Source organism: Phascolarctos cinereus, unplaced genomic scaffold, assembly GCF_003287225.1.
Source record: "Phascolarctos cinereus isolate Bilbo 61053 unplaced genomic scaffold, phaCin_HiC Scaffold_4;HRSCAF=312, whole genome shotgun sequence".
Classification (NCBI taxonomy): Eukaryota; Metazoa; Chordata; class Mammalia; order Diprotodontia; family Phascolarctidae; genus Phascolarctos; species Phascolarctos cinereus.
The window spans coordinates 136,233,474-136,254,349 of record NW_027555847.1 but is presented as its reverse complement, the minus strand read 5'-3'; the positions used below and the strand labels follow the sequence as shown (position 1 = coordinate 136,254,349).

The 20,876-nt window shown below is 38.0% G+C and overlaps 1 protein-coding gene across 1 annotated transcript in view; it reads left to right on the top strand.

The window, feature by feature from the left end:
• The first annotated feature begins 1,519 nt into the window (after positions 1-1,519).
• The window catches only part of LOC110221829 (A-kinase anchor protein 17A-like), a 132,567-nt gene continuing 113,210 nt past the window's right edge, over positions 1,520-20,876 (top strand). The window contains 2 exon segments of the mRNA XM_078151711.1: positions 1,520-1,662; positions 9,356-9,576. Coding sequence (XP_078007837.1) covers positions 1,520-1,662; positions 9,356-9,576 — 364 coding nt within the window.

The window sequence follows — 20,876 nt, the reverse complement described above, 5'->3', positions numbered from 1 at the left end:
CAGCTGAATACCTGGTTCTGGTGTCTTTTCCCTCTTTCCCATTTCCCCCCTCTCTCCACACATTCTAAACCATCCAGGTTTATCTTCCAGTATTTACAAAACAAAAGAGAGACCAGTAAAAATATGACAGGAAGAAGCAGTGTAAATCAGCTCTCCCTTGCAACTACTTGCAAGCTAGGCAGCAAGATGGCACAGTGGGTAAGAGTGCTCTACTTAGAGTCAGGAAGAACTGAATTCAAATCCTCCCTTATTCACTTCCTAACTTCTATGACTCTAGGCAAGTCACTTAACCTCTTAGTGCCTCAATTTGCCCATCTACAGAGATGGGCACTGTGATATTAACATCTACCTCCCAGGGTTGTTGTGAGGATAAAAGGAAATACTTGTCAAAGGCTTTCCAAAACCTCATAGCATTATGTAAATATTAGAGAGAAAGAAACATCTTTTGACACTGAATTGGTAGTCCAATGGTAGCATAATATGTGGAGCCTTCCTACTCCTGGACCAAATGAGAACCTGCTGCTAGGCACTAGATGTCCCAAAGACCGAATATAAAGTGTAAGTGTAAAGACTTAAAATCTGGGGATAAGAATTCATCATTTGGAAAACTGTAAAACAGTATAGTAGAAACTGGGCATAGGTCAATATCTCACACCATTTACCAAGATAAGGTCGAATTGGATACATGACCTAGACATAAAGAGAGATATTACTTGAAAATTTGAAGAACATAGAACATGTTATTTATCAAACTACAAGAGATAGATGGCAGAATGAGGTAGAAAATGGATAATTTTGATTGCATTAAATTAAAAAGAGTTTATGCAACTAAAACAAATGTAGTCAAGATCAGAGGGAAAGCAGAAAACTGGAGGGAAATTTTTATAGACAGTTTCTTAGATAAAGGTCTCATATTTCAATTAAATACAGAACTTTGTCAAATCCATAAGAACATAAGTCATTCTCCAACTGATAAATAGTCAAAGAACATGAAGAGGCAATTTTTTGATGAAGAAATTAAAACAATTTATAGTCATATGAAAAATGCTCTAAATCATTTTTGATCAGAGAAATGTAAATTAAAGCAGCCTTGAGAGATCATTTTACATCTATCAGATTGGCTAAAATGATTGAAGGGGAAAGTGACAAATGTTGTAAGGGATATGGAAAAATTGGGACATCAATTCATTTTTGGTGGAACTGTGAACTGCTCCAACCATTCTGGAGAGCAATCTGGAATTTTGCCCAAAGAGTTATTAAACTGCCTATACCCTTTGGCTCAGCAACACCACTACTAGATCTGTTTCCAAAGAGGATTAGGGAAAAAGGAGAAGAACCTATATGTTCTAAAATGTTTAAAGCAATTCTCTTTGTGATGGCAAGAACTGGAAATTGCAGGGATACCCATCCATTGGGGAATGGCTGACCAAGTTGTGGTATATGATTGTGATGGAATACCAATGTGCTATAATGTTGAATTACAAGTTAAATGTAAATTGGGAATAATCTGTGTCTAGGGATGCTGCTCCGGGTCCAAGGGAAGGACATGGACCTGAGATTGTATACAGCAGAAGGATCAGGAACAGAAGCCAGCAGCATCTGCCTGGCTCTGACAAAGGGTGGGTTCTCAGATACAGGCTCAAGAGCAGGCTGGAGCCTACAGTAGGATAACCAGAGGAACCAGGGAGCTCAGACCAAAGCAGACTCTGCAGTTTTGTTGCTCTGAACCAGCCTAGCCAATGGTGATTGGGTCCAATCAGGGATAAATCCATAGTTGTGTTGCTCAAACCCAGTCCCGCTCAGGAACTTGCAGAACTTAGACCAAGAAAGCAGCTGTCAGACTGTGACCTGGTTCCCTTTGAGTCCCCTAAAAGGTTCCAATTCTCCAACCTGAGCTTTTTCTGGAGTCCTCAAAGAATACAACACTAAATACTCAGAAAGGGAAGAGCAAGACCCAAAGGGATCCAAAACAAAGCAAAGCATTGCCTAGGCATTCCCCCCAGGGGTGTGCAGCTTCACCTTAATGCAAAGTCAAAAGTCAGGAAGTAGGGCTGAAAGAAATGAACAGAGAGCCCCAGACTACTGACAAGGACACATAAACCATAAACCCACAGGAAGAGAATGACTCCTAAACATCTGCAACCAAACCTCCAATAAAGCACAGCTCGCGCAGAAGTTCAACTGAGATTCCTGGAAGATTGCTGGAAGAAATGAAACAAGAGTTTCGCAATAATTTCATAAATGTATTTACAAAGGAAAAGAGCTCATAGAAAAGAATAACAAAGGCTTGTGATGCTTCGTTCACATTGAGATTTAGTCAGTGAACAAAGCAGCCAACTCCAAACCCTTGTTCGAAGTGAGGGAGGGACAGAAAGAGCCGTCATATAAGATTTTCTCCATTACCTTGAAAATCAAAACAATTTCACCTGACACTCAGCTTACTGAAGGAATTGAAGGGATTTGGGCAGCAAGTGGTTAATTATGGGAATTGGGTAGGTTGCACTGACTTTATCTTGTGACTCAGCTCTCCAGATAGCTCAGTTCCCTTTCTATTTAATTATGAGTCTAGTCCAAATTGTATCCTGTGAGAAACTTTTTCAATTCTCAAATGGGCGAAAATCTTATTTCATTGTTTGAACCTAGCCCTACGTAGCTCAGAAGGTGGACCATCTTTACCTGCTCCTTACAGATCCTTAACTAAGGACCTGTGTTATGCTGACCAGACACCCAGTCAGACCCAAAGATTAATGTGAGGTTGTTTTTTTGGTTTGTTTGTTTGTTTGTTTTTTAACAATTTGTACATCTCAAACAACTCATATGTCTTTTTGACAACTGGCCCTGTACTGATCAATCAGTTATTGTTTCCATGTTCCTTTGATTTTGTTATGTTCATTCTTCATTTTGAAGAGGACCAATGACATCACAGGTGGTGTCTTGACCTGCTCATGAGTTGGATTTAAGTGAGCTAGAATTGCAAAAATTGTCAGCCTCACTCTCTCTTCCAGAGTCATTGAAGTACAGTGGCAAGACGAAAGTCAGGATGACTGGTGATGGTCCAGGTTGCAGTGATTGACTATGGAGTCTTAGATGTCTGACCAAGCTCCACAGCATCTGCTTTGACCCCCTTCATGACAATTTGAACAAATTGTTCTCATCTGCCTGTTCTGCTGGGGTGAAGTCTTCACATGGTTGGGGTAGACATCTCTCTAACTCACCAACAGGTTTGAGGGCCTGTTGGTTACACTTAACCTGATTTAGCCTGTCTGCTGAAGTAGTTTACTGAGTGTAATCACTGCTTATGCTACAGCTTCTAGGAGCCATAGGTGAATTGGGTGAAGGTGGACATTAAAGGTGGATGAGCAACCCTGAAAAGGGCTTGCTTGGCAAGCCCTTAAGCCCTCACACTAGAAATCTGAGCCTTCCCTGAACATCCCTTTGATTGTTTACAGATGCTTGGGAGGAATGGGATACTTCTTTTTTTAATTCAGGGAATTGTACCACTTTGCTCTTCCTGTCCCAATTTGGAAAGTCCCTAATCTTTCATCCAATTAGAAATTAGACTATCTAATGTTTTATTGTTTCATTTTATAATTCTTTTTAAAGTATAAAAGTCTGTCTTCCGCTGTATTGTGGTCCATCCCTAAACTGAGGAAGGGGTCTATTCCACATTTTTTTTTTGGCAATTGGCATGCATTGCTTAATAAATCCATACACTTGGAAGATTGAACTTTTGTTTCCTCAGTCATTTCATCGTTCACCCACCACATTATCTAAGGAATGTCTTAGGCTCTAAGTAAATCTTCACATTCCATGATACAGGTTTTGGTTAGGTGAGGTTAATATTAAGACAGGTTTTAATTAACCAAAATTTGCAGGGAGAATTGACCTGAGTCCCAAGTCATAAAAGGAAATAAAACATTCCCATAAGAAGTTCAAGTGCTTGATGATTGGACAAGTGGGTCCTATTCCTCTCAGCTTTCCAATTCTCCTCAGTTTCACAGTCATTGGGCTTGATGAATGAGATATGGAGCTACTATTTCACCTAAACTTTGTTTAATAATCTAATGTTGAGCTCTGTCCTCACTGTTCCAGAGGAAGATTGTCTATAATTCCACTTCGAGATTCTAGAGGGTGCCCTTGAGGGGAGTTGTGCATATCTTTCTTTAATGCCATTGGGTCAAACCTGGGTTCTTCTATATTCCCCATGCCCAACCTCCCCCATCCTCATGGTAAGTTGCCAATGACTAAGATTTTAGTTTCATTTAACTGATAATATCAATTACCTTTAACAAAGGGATATTTACTTTGTAGACATAGAAAGAATAGATGTATTTTCCCTCTAACATCTGATAGGCACATTCTCACCCATACCTCTTCAACCCCTGGGGACTGTGGGCTCAGACTTAATACATTTTCTCCACAGTATAAGTCTCACCAAGATCACATCCAAATATAAATCATCTGGATGAATCAGTCTTTTAGCCATGCCAGATTGTGTCTCCAAGGTAATTCTTTGGGGACATTGATGTTGGATTGGGTGGTCAAGAAAACCATGCCTAAGTTCCTCCCCTGGTGGACTTCCTAGTTCTCTTTATCCTGACTCTTTGAAGTTTACAATCTCCAGATCCTGTTCTCCTTCCCTAGAATAGCTGTAATAATAAAACAAGGAACATTTATCTAGTACTTATGTACCAGGCACTGTGCCAAGCACTTTACGAAGATAAAATCATTTGATCCTTACAATGATCCTGGGAGATAGGTGCTATTATGATCCTCATTTAAGGCTGAGGAAACAGAGGCAACAGAGGTGAAGTGGCTTGTCTAGGGTCACACAGCTAGTAAGTGTCTGAGGCTGGATTTGAACTCAGGTCTTTCTGACTTCAGTTCCAGCATTCTATCTGCTGTGTTACCTGATTTCCAGAAGTGGAGAAGAATGGACTCAACAAAGACAGAAGCCAACAGCAGGGTCATGTGCTGTCACCTTCAGGCAAGCCCTAGTTAAGAGTAGGCCTGGCCCCCATTCCCCCTTGTGTTGGTATGCACCTTTTGATTCTTCTCTGATGTCAGCAGCCTGAAAAGAACCTTCACAAAAGGGGGCTACTGCCTATTTGAATGCACCTGTTTTCATATTGTCTCTCCCATTAGAATGTGAGCTTAGTGGGGCAGAAAACATGAATTTTGCTTTGTTTACACCTCTGGTTCTTAGTATAGTGCCTCTGATGTAGCTGGCCTTCAGGGAACGCTTTTTGAGTGAAAAGACTCCTCTTTATCACATGGCTTGCAGATGTCACCCAGTGACAGAATGACTACTGCACATACTCTCCTAAACTATGCAAGGCATTTCAATTCCATGTCATCCTGTCTCTGGAAGCAGGCTTTTCAGCCTTTTTCACCCAGAGGATTGGACCAGCAGAGCATGTTGAGGTCTTCTAACCAGTCAATGTTACAATAGTATTAATTATGCCCTCTGTTATTGTTTCTAGATATGATAGCCTCTCCACCCTTACCTTCATTCTCAATGTTGAGAAGGAACATAGTTAAGTGAAAACAGTGGAGATAGTCACTAAACTCTGAATCTCTGACTTTGGTTTTGAAAGGAGAGTTTTGGGTTCCAACTTCAGTATTCTTTTTGTGAGAAATGGAAGAGTTAAGTTCCCACATAAGCAGAAAGAAATCAGCACAGACAGGCTAACTTCTCCATCAGGAGTGGGTGGGGGGGGTGGCACAGTGATAACACCATTCTAGGCACATAATGTATGTTAGAGGTGAGGCATATAAGGAAGATTGTAACCCAGAAGGATTAGGACCAATCCTGATCCAGAAGGGAGGAGTTAGGCAATTACTAACTATAAAGCTTGCTCTGGATTCCTTTATGAGGGCAATTCTCCCCTTCCAAGAGTGTATTTCACTATTTTCCCTTGTAAACTTCTATTTCTCTACCAAGAGGATGGATTACTTGAATGGTTTATCTCTCCTGCCCTAAGTTGTAATGCTTCATGCATGCACATAAGTCACTTAATAACTGCATGTTGAATGGCCTGAATGAGCATCCTATTTAGTACTAAGTGGCCTCCTACTGTCCTCAGGCTATAGAATGAGGATGGTCAGGCCCTAAGCCCCAGACTTCTTCTTCTCTTAAGGCCAGCTGTCCCCTAAGAGACAAAAGGAGTGAAGGGAGGGGTGGTTGTGCAGAATCAGCCTGTGACCAGTGCCAGAACAGAAAGGATCAGGTCACCCTGTGTTTCTTTGGTGTGTCTAGCCTACAAAGTAAGGAAGACAAACACTGTCCATCCAGGTTTACAAGGTAAGGAAAGTCTAGGTAATCCCTAGTGTTGTACTGGACAAGAGGTGGAGCCTGTTGGGCTTCTGCCCAATGTCTAAAGCCAGAACCCAACATCTTAGGAGATGAAGAGAAGTTGAGCGAAATCAGACACTGGTTGGCTCTTCTCTACTAGATCACCTAGATGAAAGCTCTGGTTTTTAAAATTCCTCTGCCCTGGAATTCACAATAGGACTCTGCCTTGTGGGGTGAGGGGTTGGGGGGGGTAGAGAAGTAATATGGTTACACCTTTCCCAAGGGCTCAGGGTAAATTATTCTGCCCTCCTCCAGCCCCCTACCATTTATTTGGTCTCCTTTTTTTAGATGCTGCTGCTAATCCTGTCACTTGCCTTCCTTGGAGGTTCAGCCAATGGAGTCCAACATAAGTCTTCTCCCATCTCTACCTTTAATGTGAATGTCCTGCTTGGATTCCCAGAACAAGGCTCAAGTCAGAGTCAGTTTACAGTGTTCTAAGACTGGCCTAAGACCTACCTTCATCCTTCAATCTTGGGCTTCCACCCCCTCATAAGACTCCTTTTGACTCTCTTGAAGGAGATGGGAAAATGGTGAGTGACTAAGAACCATTTCATTGGTTAAATGCATTAGGAATGTTCTACATGTAAAAAAGAAGGTTTAGTTGGGAGAAGATCACTGTTTTCAAGTGCCAGGTTTTAGAGTGAGTTGGCCATTCAAAATCATGAAAAATCTTATTAGTTAGTCAGTTCCCTTTGAAACCTACAGGCTGGACCTTCAGAACCTTCAGTGCTTGAGACCCATGGCCCTACAGCTCTCTTACCTCTCTGTAAAGGCTACAACCCTAGGCTTTAGGTCTTGCCAAATTGAGTCAGCTTCCTTGGGCCACAATCCAAAGGACTTCACCAACTCACACTAAGACATCTTCCTTTCTCAATTCTACAACCTTTTATCTGCTCCTGAATTACTTTTTGTGTTTCTTCAGCTGATGGTTTCATAACTGGATAGCTGATTCTGGCGTTTTCTTTCCCTTCATATCTTTTTCCCCATACACTCAAAACCAGTCAAGAATATTTTCTAATATTTACAATGGAAAAGAGAGAAAAGTCACAATACCGTGGTTGTTGTAGTCAGTCATTTTGGTTGTGTTTGACTCTTTGTGAATCCATTTTGGGGTTTTCTTAGCAAAGATAGTAGAGTGGTTTGCCATTTCCTTATCCAGGTCACTTTTTACAGATGAGTAGCTGAGGCAGACACGGTTAAGTAACTTGCCCAGGGTCACATAGCTAATAAATGTCTAAGGCCAGATTTCAACTCATGACAATGAATCTTCCTGATTCCAAGGCCAATGCTCTATCCACTGTGCAACCTAGCTGGGGGAAGCAGTATAACATACCAAGCAGTACCCTCACAACTACTCCACAAAGACCTGGAAAACATCGGACTGAGGCCATAGTGGGAAATAAAAAAAAATAATCACAGTGAATTATTTATTTTTCCAGCCCAGAATGGGATAGGAAGACAGAGAGGCAGATAGAACTATAGATACTGGGGACATAATCCACCCAGGAGCATACCGTGTGGAACCTTCCAGTCCCTTTATTTTTACAAGTAAAGCCTCAGAGAAAAACACATCTTGAGCACAAGTTCCACTAGGATGCCAAGAAGAAATAAAGAAATAATTTTTGAAAAGAGTTTTAAAAATGTTATAAATATATTTCCAAAGGATAAGAGAATATAAAAAAAGGAGAAAATAAGACAGGTTTGGAAAGCTTCACTCATAGAATTATGTGATCAGTCAATAGGAGAGCTATCTCCACTTTCTTGCTCAATGTAAATAAGAGACAGAAAAAGCTGTCACATAAAGTCTTCACCATTACTTTGAAAATCAAAGTACTTTTGCATCTGACAGACTGGTCACCCCAAAAGTATACAGCAGGCATGAATTATCTTTTTGTATTATTCTGCAAAGTAGACCAGGCTGGTTTGGGGGTGGGAGGTGTGGTTGAATGTGTTAGACCCCATTCTGTTCAGATGAAGCAATAAGTCACCCTGGAAAAGCTCATAGATCTGGTGGCTCCTGCAAATTCATGAAAAAAAAAAAGAGGTTCCGGGATGTACCAGGGGAAAGTATGAAGCTCAGTTCAAAGGGTCTTGGAAAAGTCACTTCCATATTTGGGCATAACTGGAGTCATTCAGGAAACTGGCCAAGAATGAAGACATTTGTGGAGGAGGGGTGTTGGCATCTTTGCATCTTGTTAAGGAGAAGTCCTTGTCTCCTAGTGCAAGGCCTGACTGACTCTTCAGTAACCTGTTGACAGACAGCCCCTCTGATCTCCACACCAGGACCATGGTGCTGACTTGCATTTAATTGTCATGCATATTTCTGGTGGTAAGGTAGTCTGAGGGAAGGTTTTGCTGGCTACTATAGTACTGTATCATTTTTTCTCTTTCAGAAAGCCAAAACCAAGGTTTCATTGGACATGTAGATGAAGGCTCCAATTTTGTCTTTTCTTAAGAGGGGAAGGAAATCACTGGAGTCCATGTCCGGGTTGGAACATCAGGTGAGTAGTTCTGAAGGCAACTTCTCTCATGACCTTTGTGATTTATATGCATACATTCACTTAAGCACCTAGAAGGGTCTCAGTGCCACCTCTACCAGTCATGTCACGTTGATCCTGCTCTCTCTCACTAAAACATACATAGAATTGCACATATAGGGAGCATGGTGATGTTAGACTTTGGAGCTGGACAGGGAGATCTACCACATTCAATCCTGCTTTTATTCTTCCATGCTCTGGCCTGGGATGAAGAGTATTTTCTCAAGGCTATGGGATGTCATGCACATAGCATGACTGAAGGATAATAGAAAGGTCTCTGCTACTCAGAAACCTTGGGAGGAGTGAGTGTCCCTTCATTGGAGGTTTTCAAGCACAGGCTAGATAACCACTTGTGGGGAAGTGTTGTAAATGGGCACTGTGAGCTTTGATGATCTTTGTTAAAAGGTGAGGGATGATGGATTAGCACCAATTCTCAGGACATTTGATGTGTTTTCTCTCCTAGCATCCAAGTATGGCATGGGACTGAATGGAGCTTGAGGTACGGTAGTCCTAAGGGCTCTCTCAAGGAAGTCGTCCTAAGCACAGATGAGTTCATTGTTCAAGTGACTGGTAGCAATGGCAATACGAGGTGCCTCCAGCAACTCACCTTCATGACGAACAAAGGCAAGAGACTTGAGGTTGGCAGAGTTGATCCAAATCAGTTCACCGCTTCCTCCACAGACGGTGGGAAGGCACTGACTTCTATCTTTGCTCGTTATGATTCGGCATGCTTAACCGGTCTTGCATTTGATGGGATAGCCATGAAGACAACAAAAGCACCAACAAAACCCACATTAAAGAACAGGCATCCAGCCAGCAACAGGTTTTTAAACAACATGAAAACAGTCATCCAATCAACTACTTAGTCAACAGGCATCTAAGCAACAACTTATGGCACAGGCATCCAGAGGACAACTTTTTGAGTCCCAAACTAAAAAACAATCTTCTGATGCTCCAGCCAAAAGGGGGTAGTAATCCAAACCATAGCCATTACCATTTTTGCCTATCCCTGACACCCTAGAATGGAATTAACAGCAGTGATAATTCAAATTATTCAAGCCCTGTTTATAAGCCTGATACCTAAAATTATCAAGTTCCTGGCCGTAATGATTACCCTGCAAACTACCTTGTATTCAGTTGCAATCATGATTCCCCAAATTCCTTAGGCCCTGCCTGCAACCATGAATTCTCATAGTCTGTAGATGAAAGTGATAACCCATCAAAGAATTCAATGGAAGTCCCTGTACCCTGAAACAAACCAGACATTTAGGCAGGGATTAAACATGTAGAATATATCTACGTATCTATATCTCTGTATCTATCTAAACACACACATATTTGCAGAGAATTACCCTGGAAATCCTGTTTTCAAGGGATATGATTGAGATGGAGGGACATAGAATATATTATTGCAACCAAAAAGAAGCATATTTTGAACCTCTTAATAAGACTTCTTTTTTTTCTTAATAAAATTTCTGCAGTACAGTGGTGTGGTCTTTGGATGACTCTGGTGTATTGAAAGCTACTTGGGAAGAATAGGCCTTCTTGGCCCTGGAGTGTGAGAGTCTTAGAGCAGTAGGGAAAGAGGGACCTTGTGTTATAAAATCAAAAGCTATTTAAGACTGGAGAAGGCAAAAGATTACGTGAAAGTGACTAAAGGACTGTCCAAGAAGCTTTCTTCAATAACTAACTTCTTTCACAAGGAACCACATCTAGGTCTCTGAGCAATACACTGTATGTCAAGGTCTGCTCAAAGCAGTCCCTGGATGGTGTTTTTGGAGTGTGGAGTGTTGGTTAGCTCATGATTTCCCAGTTCCCTTATCCTACCCCATAATAATATATCAGGGTCAGTTGAAGAAACTTAAGGTGTTTAGCCTAGAGAAATGATGTTATGTGAAAAGATTTGACATTATTCACCATATGGACTAGTTCAATAAGATATGGAACTCAGTTCTATTGCCTATGGAAGAGGGTGGGAGTGGAATGGAGACAAATCCCAGAATTTTTGCTCTTCCTTCTTCACATTTAGTCATTTCTTCAAGGGTGGTGGTGGGGATTACATTTATCTTTGCTTTTTTCCTGCCTTTGAATTTTTGCTTTTCTTTTACCTGCATTAAGCTCCACTGTTACCTACACTAACATGTCCTTGACATTAGGCTTGTCCAGTAATAGTCCTGAAGTCATGGAAAGTACTCTGTGGAGAGATAAGTCAAGGTAACAGAGTAGGAGAAAGTAGTACAATTCAGCTCCCTTCACAAGTCCTCCACGAAGATCTTGCCCAAGTCCTAATTGGGAAATCCAAGAAAAAAAGGCTAAAGTGAGTCATTTTTCCATCCCAGGTTATCATACAAAGATAGGCAGAAAGCTCCTCAGACATCACAAGCATGTCATACATAGTCTTTCAGTGTAGGGTCTGAATTAGGGCCTGGAGTTGTGCAATAAAACAAGAAGAGATCACAGATCGAGCTTAGAGTAAACAGTGCCACCATCTGTGTACTAGAGGCCCCAGATCTAGCTCAGAGTGACCTCATGCTATATAAGGACCATGAACAGGTGGCAACTAGTAGCTCAGAAATGTATACCATGGAGTTGGGTCCTGAATTAGTGTGCAGTGTATAAGGAACTTGCACCAAGTGGTGGTACCCAGGGGGGTTGTGAGGGTTGCAAGACTGAGGCTCTGTACTGAGCAAGGAGGAGGGAAAGGAGCAGCAGCTGTGTGACTCTGTCCCTGACGAAAGAATAGGATCTCAGATTCATCTCAAGGACAGTCTGAAGTCCACAATAGAATAACCAGAACAGGAACTTCAGCCCAAAGAGAAACCCAAAGTTCTGTTGCTCTTAGCCTTGTGACTTCCTGCTATGTGGTGATGGTTGAATCCAGTAGCAGTCTCTTGAGTCTCCAACAAGAGGCAAACACACAGTTGTTTGTGTTGCTCAGACCCAGCCCCACGTCAGGAACTAGCAAAACTGAGAGTAGGAAGGTGCCATCGTAATAATGCATGCAGAAATAGAACGTTTGCAGGTGCACTGAAAACTTCTAGGTCCTTAGCTTGAGTTGTCCCTGAGGTGTTGTAAAATACCATATTCAATACCTAGAGAAAGGAGCAGCAGGCCTCAATAAGAAATAAAATAGAACCAAACATGGCCCAGACATTTCCTCCAGAGCTTGACCCTAAAGTAAAGTTCAAAGTTGAGGAAAATGAACAAACCAAAACTTAATCTCATCATAACACCAAGTACATAAACGCAAAAGAAAGGAATGAATTCAAAATATCTATAAGCACAGCTTCAAAAGAAAACAAAGTTTTCCTAGAAATTAATTGAGTTGGCAGAAAAAAAGAGTTAAAATTTACTTTACAAATGAAATAAGAGTTCTAGAGGAAATTATTAGAAAAGAAATGAGAGATACAGAAGAAATACTGGGAAAGAGAATTAACAGCTTGGTACAAGAGGTATTTTGAAAATTAAAATGGACCAAATTGTAGATAATAACTCCATTATTCAACAGGCAATATTAAAGCCAGGAAAATTGACTGAAATATAATAGGATATGTAAAGTAACTCATTTTAAAAAACTGACCTAGAAAATAGATCAGGGAGACATAATTTAAGAATCATTGGGCTATCTAAAAACCATGACCAAAAAATAAGAGCCTATATTTCATATTTCAAGGAATCGTAAAACTGCCCAGATCTCAGAACTACATAGCAAAGTGAATATAGAAAATAATGTACCAGTGTCCTCCTGAAAGAACCCCCCCCCGCATAAAACCCCTAGGAATATTATAGTCACCATTCAGAACTTTCCAGTCAAAGAAAAAAAAATACTTCAAGCAGCCAGAAAGAATTTAAATAGCATGATGCACACAAGATTTAGTAGCCACAATTATAAAGAAGTAGAGAACTTCAAATGCAATATTCCAAAAGACATAGGCTTACAACCAAAACAACTTACCTACAAAAGCCATGTCTAATCCTATGGGGGTGGGGGGGTGAATGGATCTTTAATAAAATAGAGGACTTCCAAGAATTTCTGAAGGAAAGGCCAGAGCTGAGTAGAAAGTTTGAAATACAAACATTATAGTAAAGAGAACATCAAAAGGTAGCTATGAATGAGAAATAATATTAAACAAAGATGAGCTATTTACATTTTTATTGAGGGAAATAATATTTCCCCTCAGAACCCTAATATCATCAGGGATTATAGAGGTAGACTTGTAAGACAGAAGACCCAAGAGTGGTTTTGTTACATTTTGATGATCTTAAAAGAGGAAAGGAAGAGGAAAAGCAATATACCAAGGGTGGAAGAATGGGGAGGTAGAGGAAAAATAGGGAAAATTCTATCATCTAATTGAGTTTTGCCAGTAGAAGACTACAGGAACTAAGGAGGAAGGGAAAGGGGACCCACTTGAACTTCACTTTTATTTAAACTTATCAAAATTTGTATATACAAACACACACACCAATGCTGAGATACATTTCACTCTATAAGGAAAGAGAAGGGGAAAGGGGAGCAGAAGAAGGAGAATAAAAAGAAGGGTATATTAAGGAAGGCATTAATCATAAGCAAAAATACTTCAACTGTGCAGAGCACACTCTCACTCACCACCCTCTTCTTTGTAAAGAGTGGTGGGAAACAAAGAGAAAGAAAAGTGTAAGAGAATAGGATGAAGGGAAATATACAATTAAAGATCATAATTGTGAATGTGCTTGCTTTCAACTCATCCATAAAATGTGAAAGGATAGTGGAATGGATTAGAAAACAGAATCTGACAATATCTTTTAAAAATGAAATACATTTGGGGGCAGCTAGGTGGCACAGTGGATAGAGTACTGGCCTTGGAGTCAGGAGGACCTGAGTTCAAATCCGGCCTCAGACACAAAACACTTACTAGCTGTGTGACCCGGGCAAGTCACTTAACCCCATTGCCTAGCCAAAAAAAAGAAAAAGAAAAAGAAAAAGAAATACATTTGAACAAATAAATTTACGCAGAGTTAAAATTAGACAATGAAGCCAAATGTATTATATTTAAGCTATAGTAAAAAGGGCAAGGATAGTAATCATGCTCGTAGATTAGGCCATAGCAAAAATAAACTTGAGTAAAAGAGAAACAGGGAAACTACATTTTGCTGAAAGGTATCTTAGATAGTGAATTAACACCAATAGTAAGCATATATTTACATTGAATAACATAGAATCTTAACACCTAAAGGAAACATTAAATGAGTTACAGGAAGAAAAAAAATAAAATGATACTAAGAGACCTCAAGTTACCCTTTTCAGACCTAGATAAATTTAATAAAAATAAGTAGGAAGCTGAAGTCCTGAATAGAATTTTAGAAAAGTTAGATAGGAAAACCTTTTGGTGATGACTGATTTGGAATAGAAAGAAGTATATATGTTCCTTAGCTGTGCATAGAACCTTCACAAAAACTGACTGTTTGGGGCATAAAACCCTCACAAACAAAAGCAGAAAATCAGAAATAGTATGCACATATTTTATTGATGACAAACCAATAAAATATATTCAAGAAACAATTAAACAATTTAATTAATTCGAGACTAAATAGCTTAATCCTAAAAAATAGGTGCGGCAAAGAACCAAGCATAGCAACAATAGATAATTTCATTAAAGATGATGACAACAATAGACTACAGACTAAAAATTGGAGGATATAGCCAAAGTAGTACTTAAGGGAAAATCTGTATGTTTAAACATTTTTGTGGACAAAAAAGAGAGAAAGAACATTTGGTGAATTGGTTCTGCAATTAAACTTACTAGACATTAGTGAACTAAAAAGTCCCTAGCAAAATAGAAATCCTGAGACTCAAAGAAGAGATGAACAAAATTGAAAGCAAAAAACTATTGAATTAATAAATAAAATAAAAGATTCTTTTGAAAGTGCCAATAAATTAGATAGACTACTTGTTAACTTGATTAAAAAAAAAAAAGAAAAGTCAAATTACCAATATCAAAAGAGATGAATTTACAACAAATGAAGAAGAAATAAAAGAAATTATTAGAAAAAAATTCTGCCCAATTTAATGCCCCCAAACCCTTGGATATCTGAATGAAATGTATAAATATTTACAAAAGTAATGAAATGGCCAGATTGACAAAATAGAGGACTTCAATAACTCAAACTGAAAAAAAAAAGAGCTACCAAAAGGAAAAAAAACTCAATTAATTTAAAAGTAAATTCTGTCAAATTAAAAAAAACTCAGCTAATTCCAACGTTACACAATCTGTTTGAGAAAAAAAATCAGAAAAGGAGTTCTAAAAAATTCTTACTGTGAAGCAAATATGATCTTGATATCTCAAAAAGAAAGAGTGAAATCTATAGACCACTATTTACTAATGTATGTTGATACAACAAGTTTTTTTAGGTTATGTATGTACAATCATGTTAAACATATTTCCACAGTAGTCATGTTGTGAAAAAAGAATCAGAACAAAAGTGAAAAACCAAGAGAAAGAAAAAAAACAACAACAACAAAGGGAAAATATTATGCTTTGATTGGCATTCAGACTCTATAGCTCTTTCTTTGTATGTAGATAGCATTTTCCATCATGATCTCTTGGAATTGTCTTGAATTATTGTATTGCTAAGAAGAGCTAAGTCTATCATAGTTAATCTTTACACAATAATGCTGTTGCTGTACATAATGTTCTCCTGTTCTGCTCACTTCATACACAGTTTATCTAAGTTTTTCCAGGTTTTTCTGAAATCCTCCCGCTTATCATTTCTCATAGCACAATAGTATTCCATTACATTCATATCACAACTTGTTCAACCATTCCCTAGTTGATGGGTATCCCCTCAATTTCCAATTCTTCACCACCACAAAGATGCAACGATTTTAAATAAAATATGAAGGAGACTAAAGTAACATATCACAACAACTATGTACATGACCAGGTTGGATTTATACCAGGAATGCAGGAATAGTTGAATATTAGGAAAACTATTCACACAACAGACTATATCAATAACAAGAACCATAAAATCATTACAATATTAATAAACACAGAATAACTTTTTGACAACATAAAATGCTCATTCCTGGTTTTGTTTTTTAAAGAAAGCATAAGAACAAACACAATATTCTTTAACATAATAAGTAGTAACTATCTAAAACTAGCATTATATGTAAAGGAATAAAAAAAAGACCTTTTCAATAAGATCAATGGTAAAGCAAATATGTCTATTGTTACTATTACTATTTGACCTCGTGCTGGCAATACTAGCTGTAACAATAAGAGGAAGAATTTGAGGGAATAATCATAGGGAAAGAGGAAACAAAATTACCATTTTTTTGCAGATGATATGATGGTTTACCCAGAGAAAGCTAGAGATTCAACTAAGATTAACCAAAACAACAACTTCCTGAACTTTACTTGGTATAAAATAAACCCACACAAATTATCAGCATTTCTTTATATTAACAACAAAACTCATTAGGAAGAGTCCCTTCAGAATAATTACAGAATGCATAAAATACATGGAGGTTTGTCAACCAAGAAACATACAAGAACTAAATTAATACAACTAAAAATTTAAAAAAAAATTCTTTACATATAGATCTAAATAATTGGAGAAATATTAATCACTTTTGAGTAAGCTGAGCCAATGAAATAAATATGACATTCTTACCTAAATTTATTTGTTTAATCTGTGCCATACCAACCAAACTACCTAAGATTTATTTTATGGAATTGGAACAAAGAATTATGAAATGGATCTCAAAGACGGTTCTCTGGAAGGGGTCAGGAGAATCAGGGTTGGGCTACAGGAAGAATGTGATGTAAAAACAAGAAAATCAAGAAAAATCATTGGAAAAGAAGTGCATGTAGCTACCAATTTAACATTTGCAAATCATATCACATGTATTAGCTCATTTCATCCTCATAATACCCCTGTAACATAGTTGTTATTAATGCTCATTCTATAGAAGAGAACACTGAAGCCAAGAGAAGTCATATTTTACACACTGTCATACAGCTCAGAAATGCCTGAGGCAGGATTTGAACTGAGGTTTTTCTGACTCCAAGTTCAATGCTCTATCTACTACACTACCTAGATGCTAGCTCCTATGAATTTCAAAGTTGTTTATTTTTACAGTGCTATTATAGTATAAATTACTCGCCTTCTTCTGCTCAGTTCATCCTCTCTCAGCTTTTATAAGAATTCCAAGGTTTCTCTGAAACTATCCCTATAATAATTTTTCTATTGTAAAAAATTCAGTTACACACATATATCATAATTCATTCAGCAATTCCTTAATTACTTTATTTCTAATTCTTTGCCACTATTAAAAAGAGCCATGATAAATAACTTCCCTCTTCCTTCGATCACACTTGAATATAGGTCTGGTAGTGGTATGCTTAATTAATTTGATTTTCCAAATTGATTTTCAGAATGGTTTGACCAGTTCACAGCTCTATCCACATTATATTAATTGTGTCTGTTTTTACCATAGCTCCTCCAACAATTACTATTTTACAAATTTGTTGTTTTTGTGTGTCTAATGGGTAGAAAATAGAACCTCAGAGTTGCTTAAATTTGTGCTCCTAATTTTTAGTGATTTGGAGCATTTTTCCTAATGGCTATATATAGCTTGACTTCTTCCTTTGAAAATTGCTTGTTCATATGCTTGACCTACTTGTCCATTGGGAAGGTTCTAATTTATTATAAATTTGAATCAATTCCTCATATGTCTTGAAAATAAGACTTTTGCCAGGAAAAAAAGTTGCCACAACATTCTCTTCCACAAGTTAACTGTTTTCCTTCTAATTTTAGCTACACTGGTTTTATTTGTACAAAAAAATTTTAAATTTGATGCAATAACAATGCTCCATTTTATCTTTATCCTTATTTAGTCACAGATGATATCTCTATCCTTATTCACTGTTTTATTTATATGTCATGCCTCCATTTTAACTTTTTCTTTGTCTATGGTGTGAGTTACAAGTTCAAAACTCATTTCTGTCAGATTGCTTTCCAGTTTTCCTAGAGTTTTTGTTGAATAACAAGTCTTCATCCTAGCAACTGGCATCTTTGTGTTTGCTAATGTATTGATAATTGGCACTTTGGCTGTCATGGGGCGGCCTCCCTTCTGCTAGTGCATAGGTGTCAGACAATTAGTGTGTCTTAGTATTACTCTAGCAGCATATTGATCTAAGAAACACCAGGGAAGGTAAATTCCCTGTTACTGAGCTATGGGGTTCACTGCCACCCCTTGCTCTGGTGAAGGAAGGAGGTTCTGTCTGAAAAGGTACAGCTGCTAAGGGGCCTAGACCCAGCTCTGGTCAGTAACTTACAGACCTAGGAGGGGGAAGAGAGGAGTTCTCTGTTGCTGAGGCACAAAGTTTGACCTCATTCCTTGTTCTTTTTAATGAAGGCAGGAGGATGGCCCACAAGGGTGTAGCTGCCAAGAGTCTTAGTACTAGTCCTGGACAGAGACCTATGGATATAAAGGGAAGTGGATTCCCTACTACTGAAGCACGAGGTTCAGTGATTTGGCTTTTTTTTTTTCTCTGGAGATGACTGAGGGTAGTAGAGAGGTTGCCTAGTTCACCCTGTCTGTGGATCTGTTACCGTCAGAAGTATAGCCTGAGCTTCAGTCAACAGTTCATGAGCTAAAGGAAAGTATTGGTGGTTCAGGTTGGTATGTTATCCATCAAGGAAGTTTAGTTGGATTCCAATAGGAAAGGATGTTTTATCAGTATCATCACAGGAGGCTTTATTAGTGGTGCCTTGACACTTATCACTGCCAGAGGCTGCTAGTGGATGTGAGTAAGGCCCAGAGACCAGTGGTGCAAGAAGCAAAACCTATAGGAAGGAAAAGGGGAGAGGAGAGGAGGAAATCTTGATGGGCAGGGTTTCTGCTCAGAGAGTTAGGTAATACCTTGGGGACAGAAGAGCTGTTCTCTGAGCATCAGACAAGGGCAGGAGACAACAATGCAGTCAAAGGACTGGCAGTGATTGCTCCATTGACTAGGTATTTGAGTGGGGCTTTTATAGGAATACACAGCTAAAGAAAACAAGGTGTGGGGAGCTGAGGGAATTCAGTAAACCATCTTATAAGGTTCTACAACAAATTAAAAGAAGATGGACCCATGTTTCAAAATGGAGTTTAAGAAACATCAAAAGATTGCATAACAATGCCTATTTCTACCGGTTTTGCAGATAAATCATTCTTTCTTATGAATCTGTATCTTTTGGTTTTTAGAATATCATATTAAAACCACTCTGCTCCTCTATAATGGTAGCTGCCAAATCCTTTATAATCCTGATTGGGCTTCTCAGTACTGTAACTCTTTTTTGTTGCTTGCTACCCTAGAAGTTCTGGATTTGGAATACATAATTTCTAGGAATTTTCATTTTGAGGTTTCTTTTAGGAGATTGCTGTTGGATTCTTTCCATTTTTACTTTACCCTTTGCTTCTAATAGTCAAATGTATAGTTTACTTCATAATCTCATAAAATATGATTCTGAAATTATCTCTCTTGAATTGCTTTCCAGGTTACTTGTTTTTTTTTTTAAAAAATATGAGAGCCTTACATTTTATTTTATTTATTTTTTGTTTTGTTTTAGTGAGGCAATTGGGGTTAAGTGACTTGCCCAGAGTCACACAGCTAGTGAGTGTTATGTGTCTGAGGCCAGATTTGAAGTCAGGTCCTCCTGACTCCAGGGCCGGTGCTCTATCCACTGTGCCACCTACTTGCTCCCATTTTATTTTTTTAAAACAAATTTTATTAATGTCTTTTTTTTATAACCAAAATATCTTCCAGCATCCCTCATCATTCCCTAGATGTCATATGTAACAAATAATATTTTTAAAGCCAAGAAAGGAATAGAAAAAATTCAGCAAAACTGATCATTACACCAAGAAGTCCAAAACTACTAGCAATGTACTTTACCTATAAATGTTCTATCTCTGCAAAAAAGTAGAAAAATGTATCTTTTCACACAATACCTTTAACATTGACTCTTCCCATCTTTTGTCATATTTTCCAATTTGTAGAATAAGAGGTGAAATATCAGAGTTGTTTTGATTTACCCATCTCTTATTAGTGACTTGGAGCTGTCTTTCATATTCTTGAAATGAATATGAATTTGAATGAATATGAAATTTCTTTCATATTGTTGAAAATGTTCTTTTCAGAACTTTTTGTTCATATGCTTTGATGACTGACCTGCTGGTAAAAGAGCTTTTTAGTTTTATGCACACACACATGATTTGTATATCTTGGATGTCAAATCCTTATTGGATAAATTTGACACAAAGATTTTTTTCCCATTCTACTACTTCCCTTCTTGTCCTGCATGCACTGATTTTGTTTGTACAGGAGCTTTTTTAATTTCATGTAATCAAAGTTACTTATTTTATCTTTTGTAATTGTATCTCTCCCTTATTTTGTGAAAAATAAATCTCTTCCCAATAGTTGTGAAAAGTACGTGTATTGCTTCTGTTGAATTTTTTAAAATGATATGTCTTTAACATTAAGGTTACATATCTATTTATTATGTAGTATGAAACATAGCGCAAGGTTTTAGGCTAAGCCTAAGCAGTTTTTAATCATAGGAAGTTCTTTTCTAAGTAATTGATGTTTTCCAATTTATCAAACATTGAAATATTGCCTTCCATTATTTCTGATTCTTACTTGTCTGTCTGTATCTACTTCTTTATTTTTTATCTATTGCCAGATGGTTTTAATGACTGCTGCTTTATAATATGGTCTGAGGTCTGGAAACATAATTCCCAATTCATCCCTAATTCTTTCATTACTTCTCTAGAAATTTTAGTTTTCTTACTTTTCTAAATGAATTTTATTATTTTATTGAGTTCTGTAAAGTATCCCTATGATCATTTTATTGGTATAGTATTAAAACTGTAAGTTAACTTGGTAGTATTGTTATTTTAAAATTTTGTTTGCATGGCTCAGCCATGGGTACTGAATATTCCTCCAGATATTTGT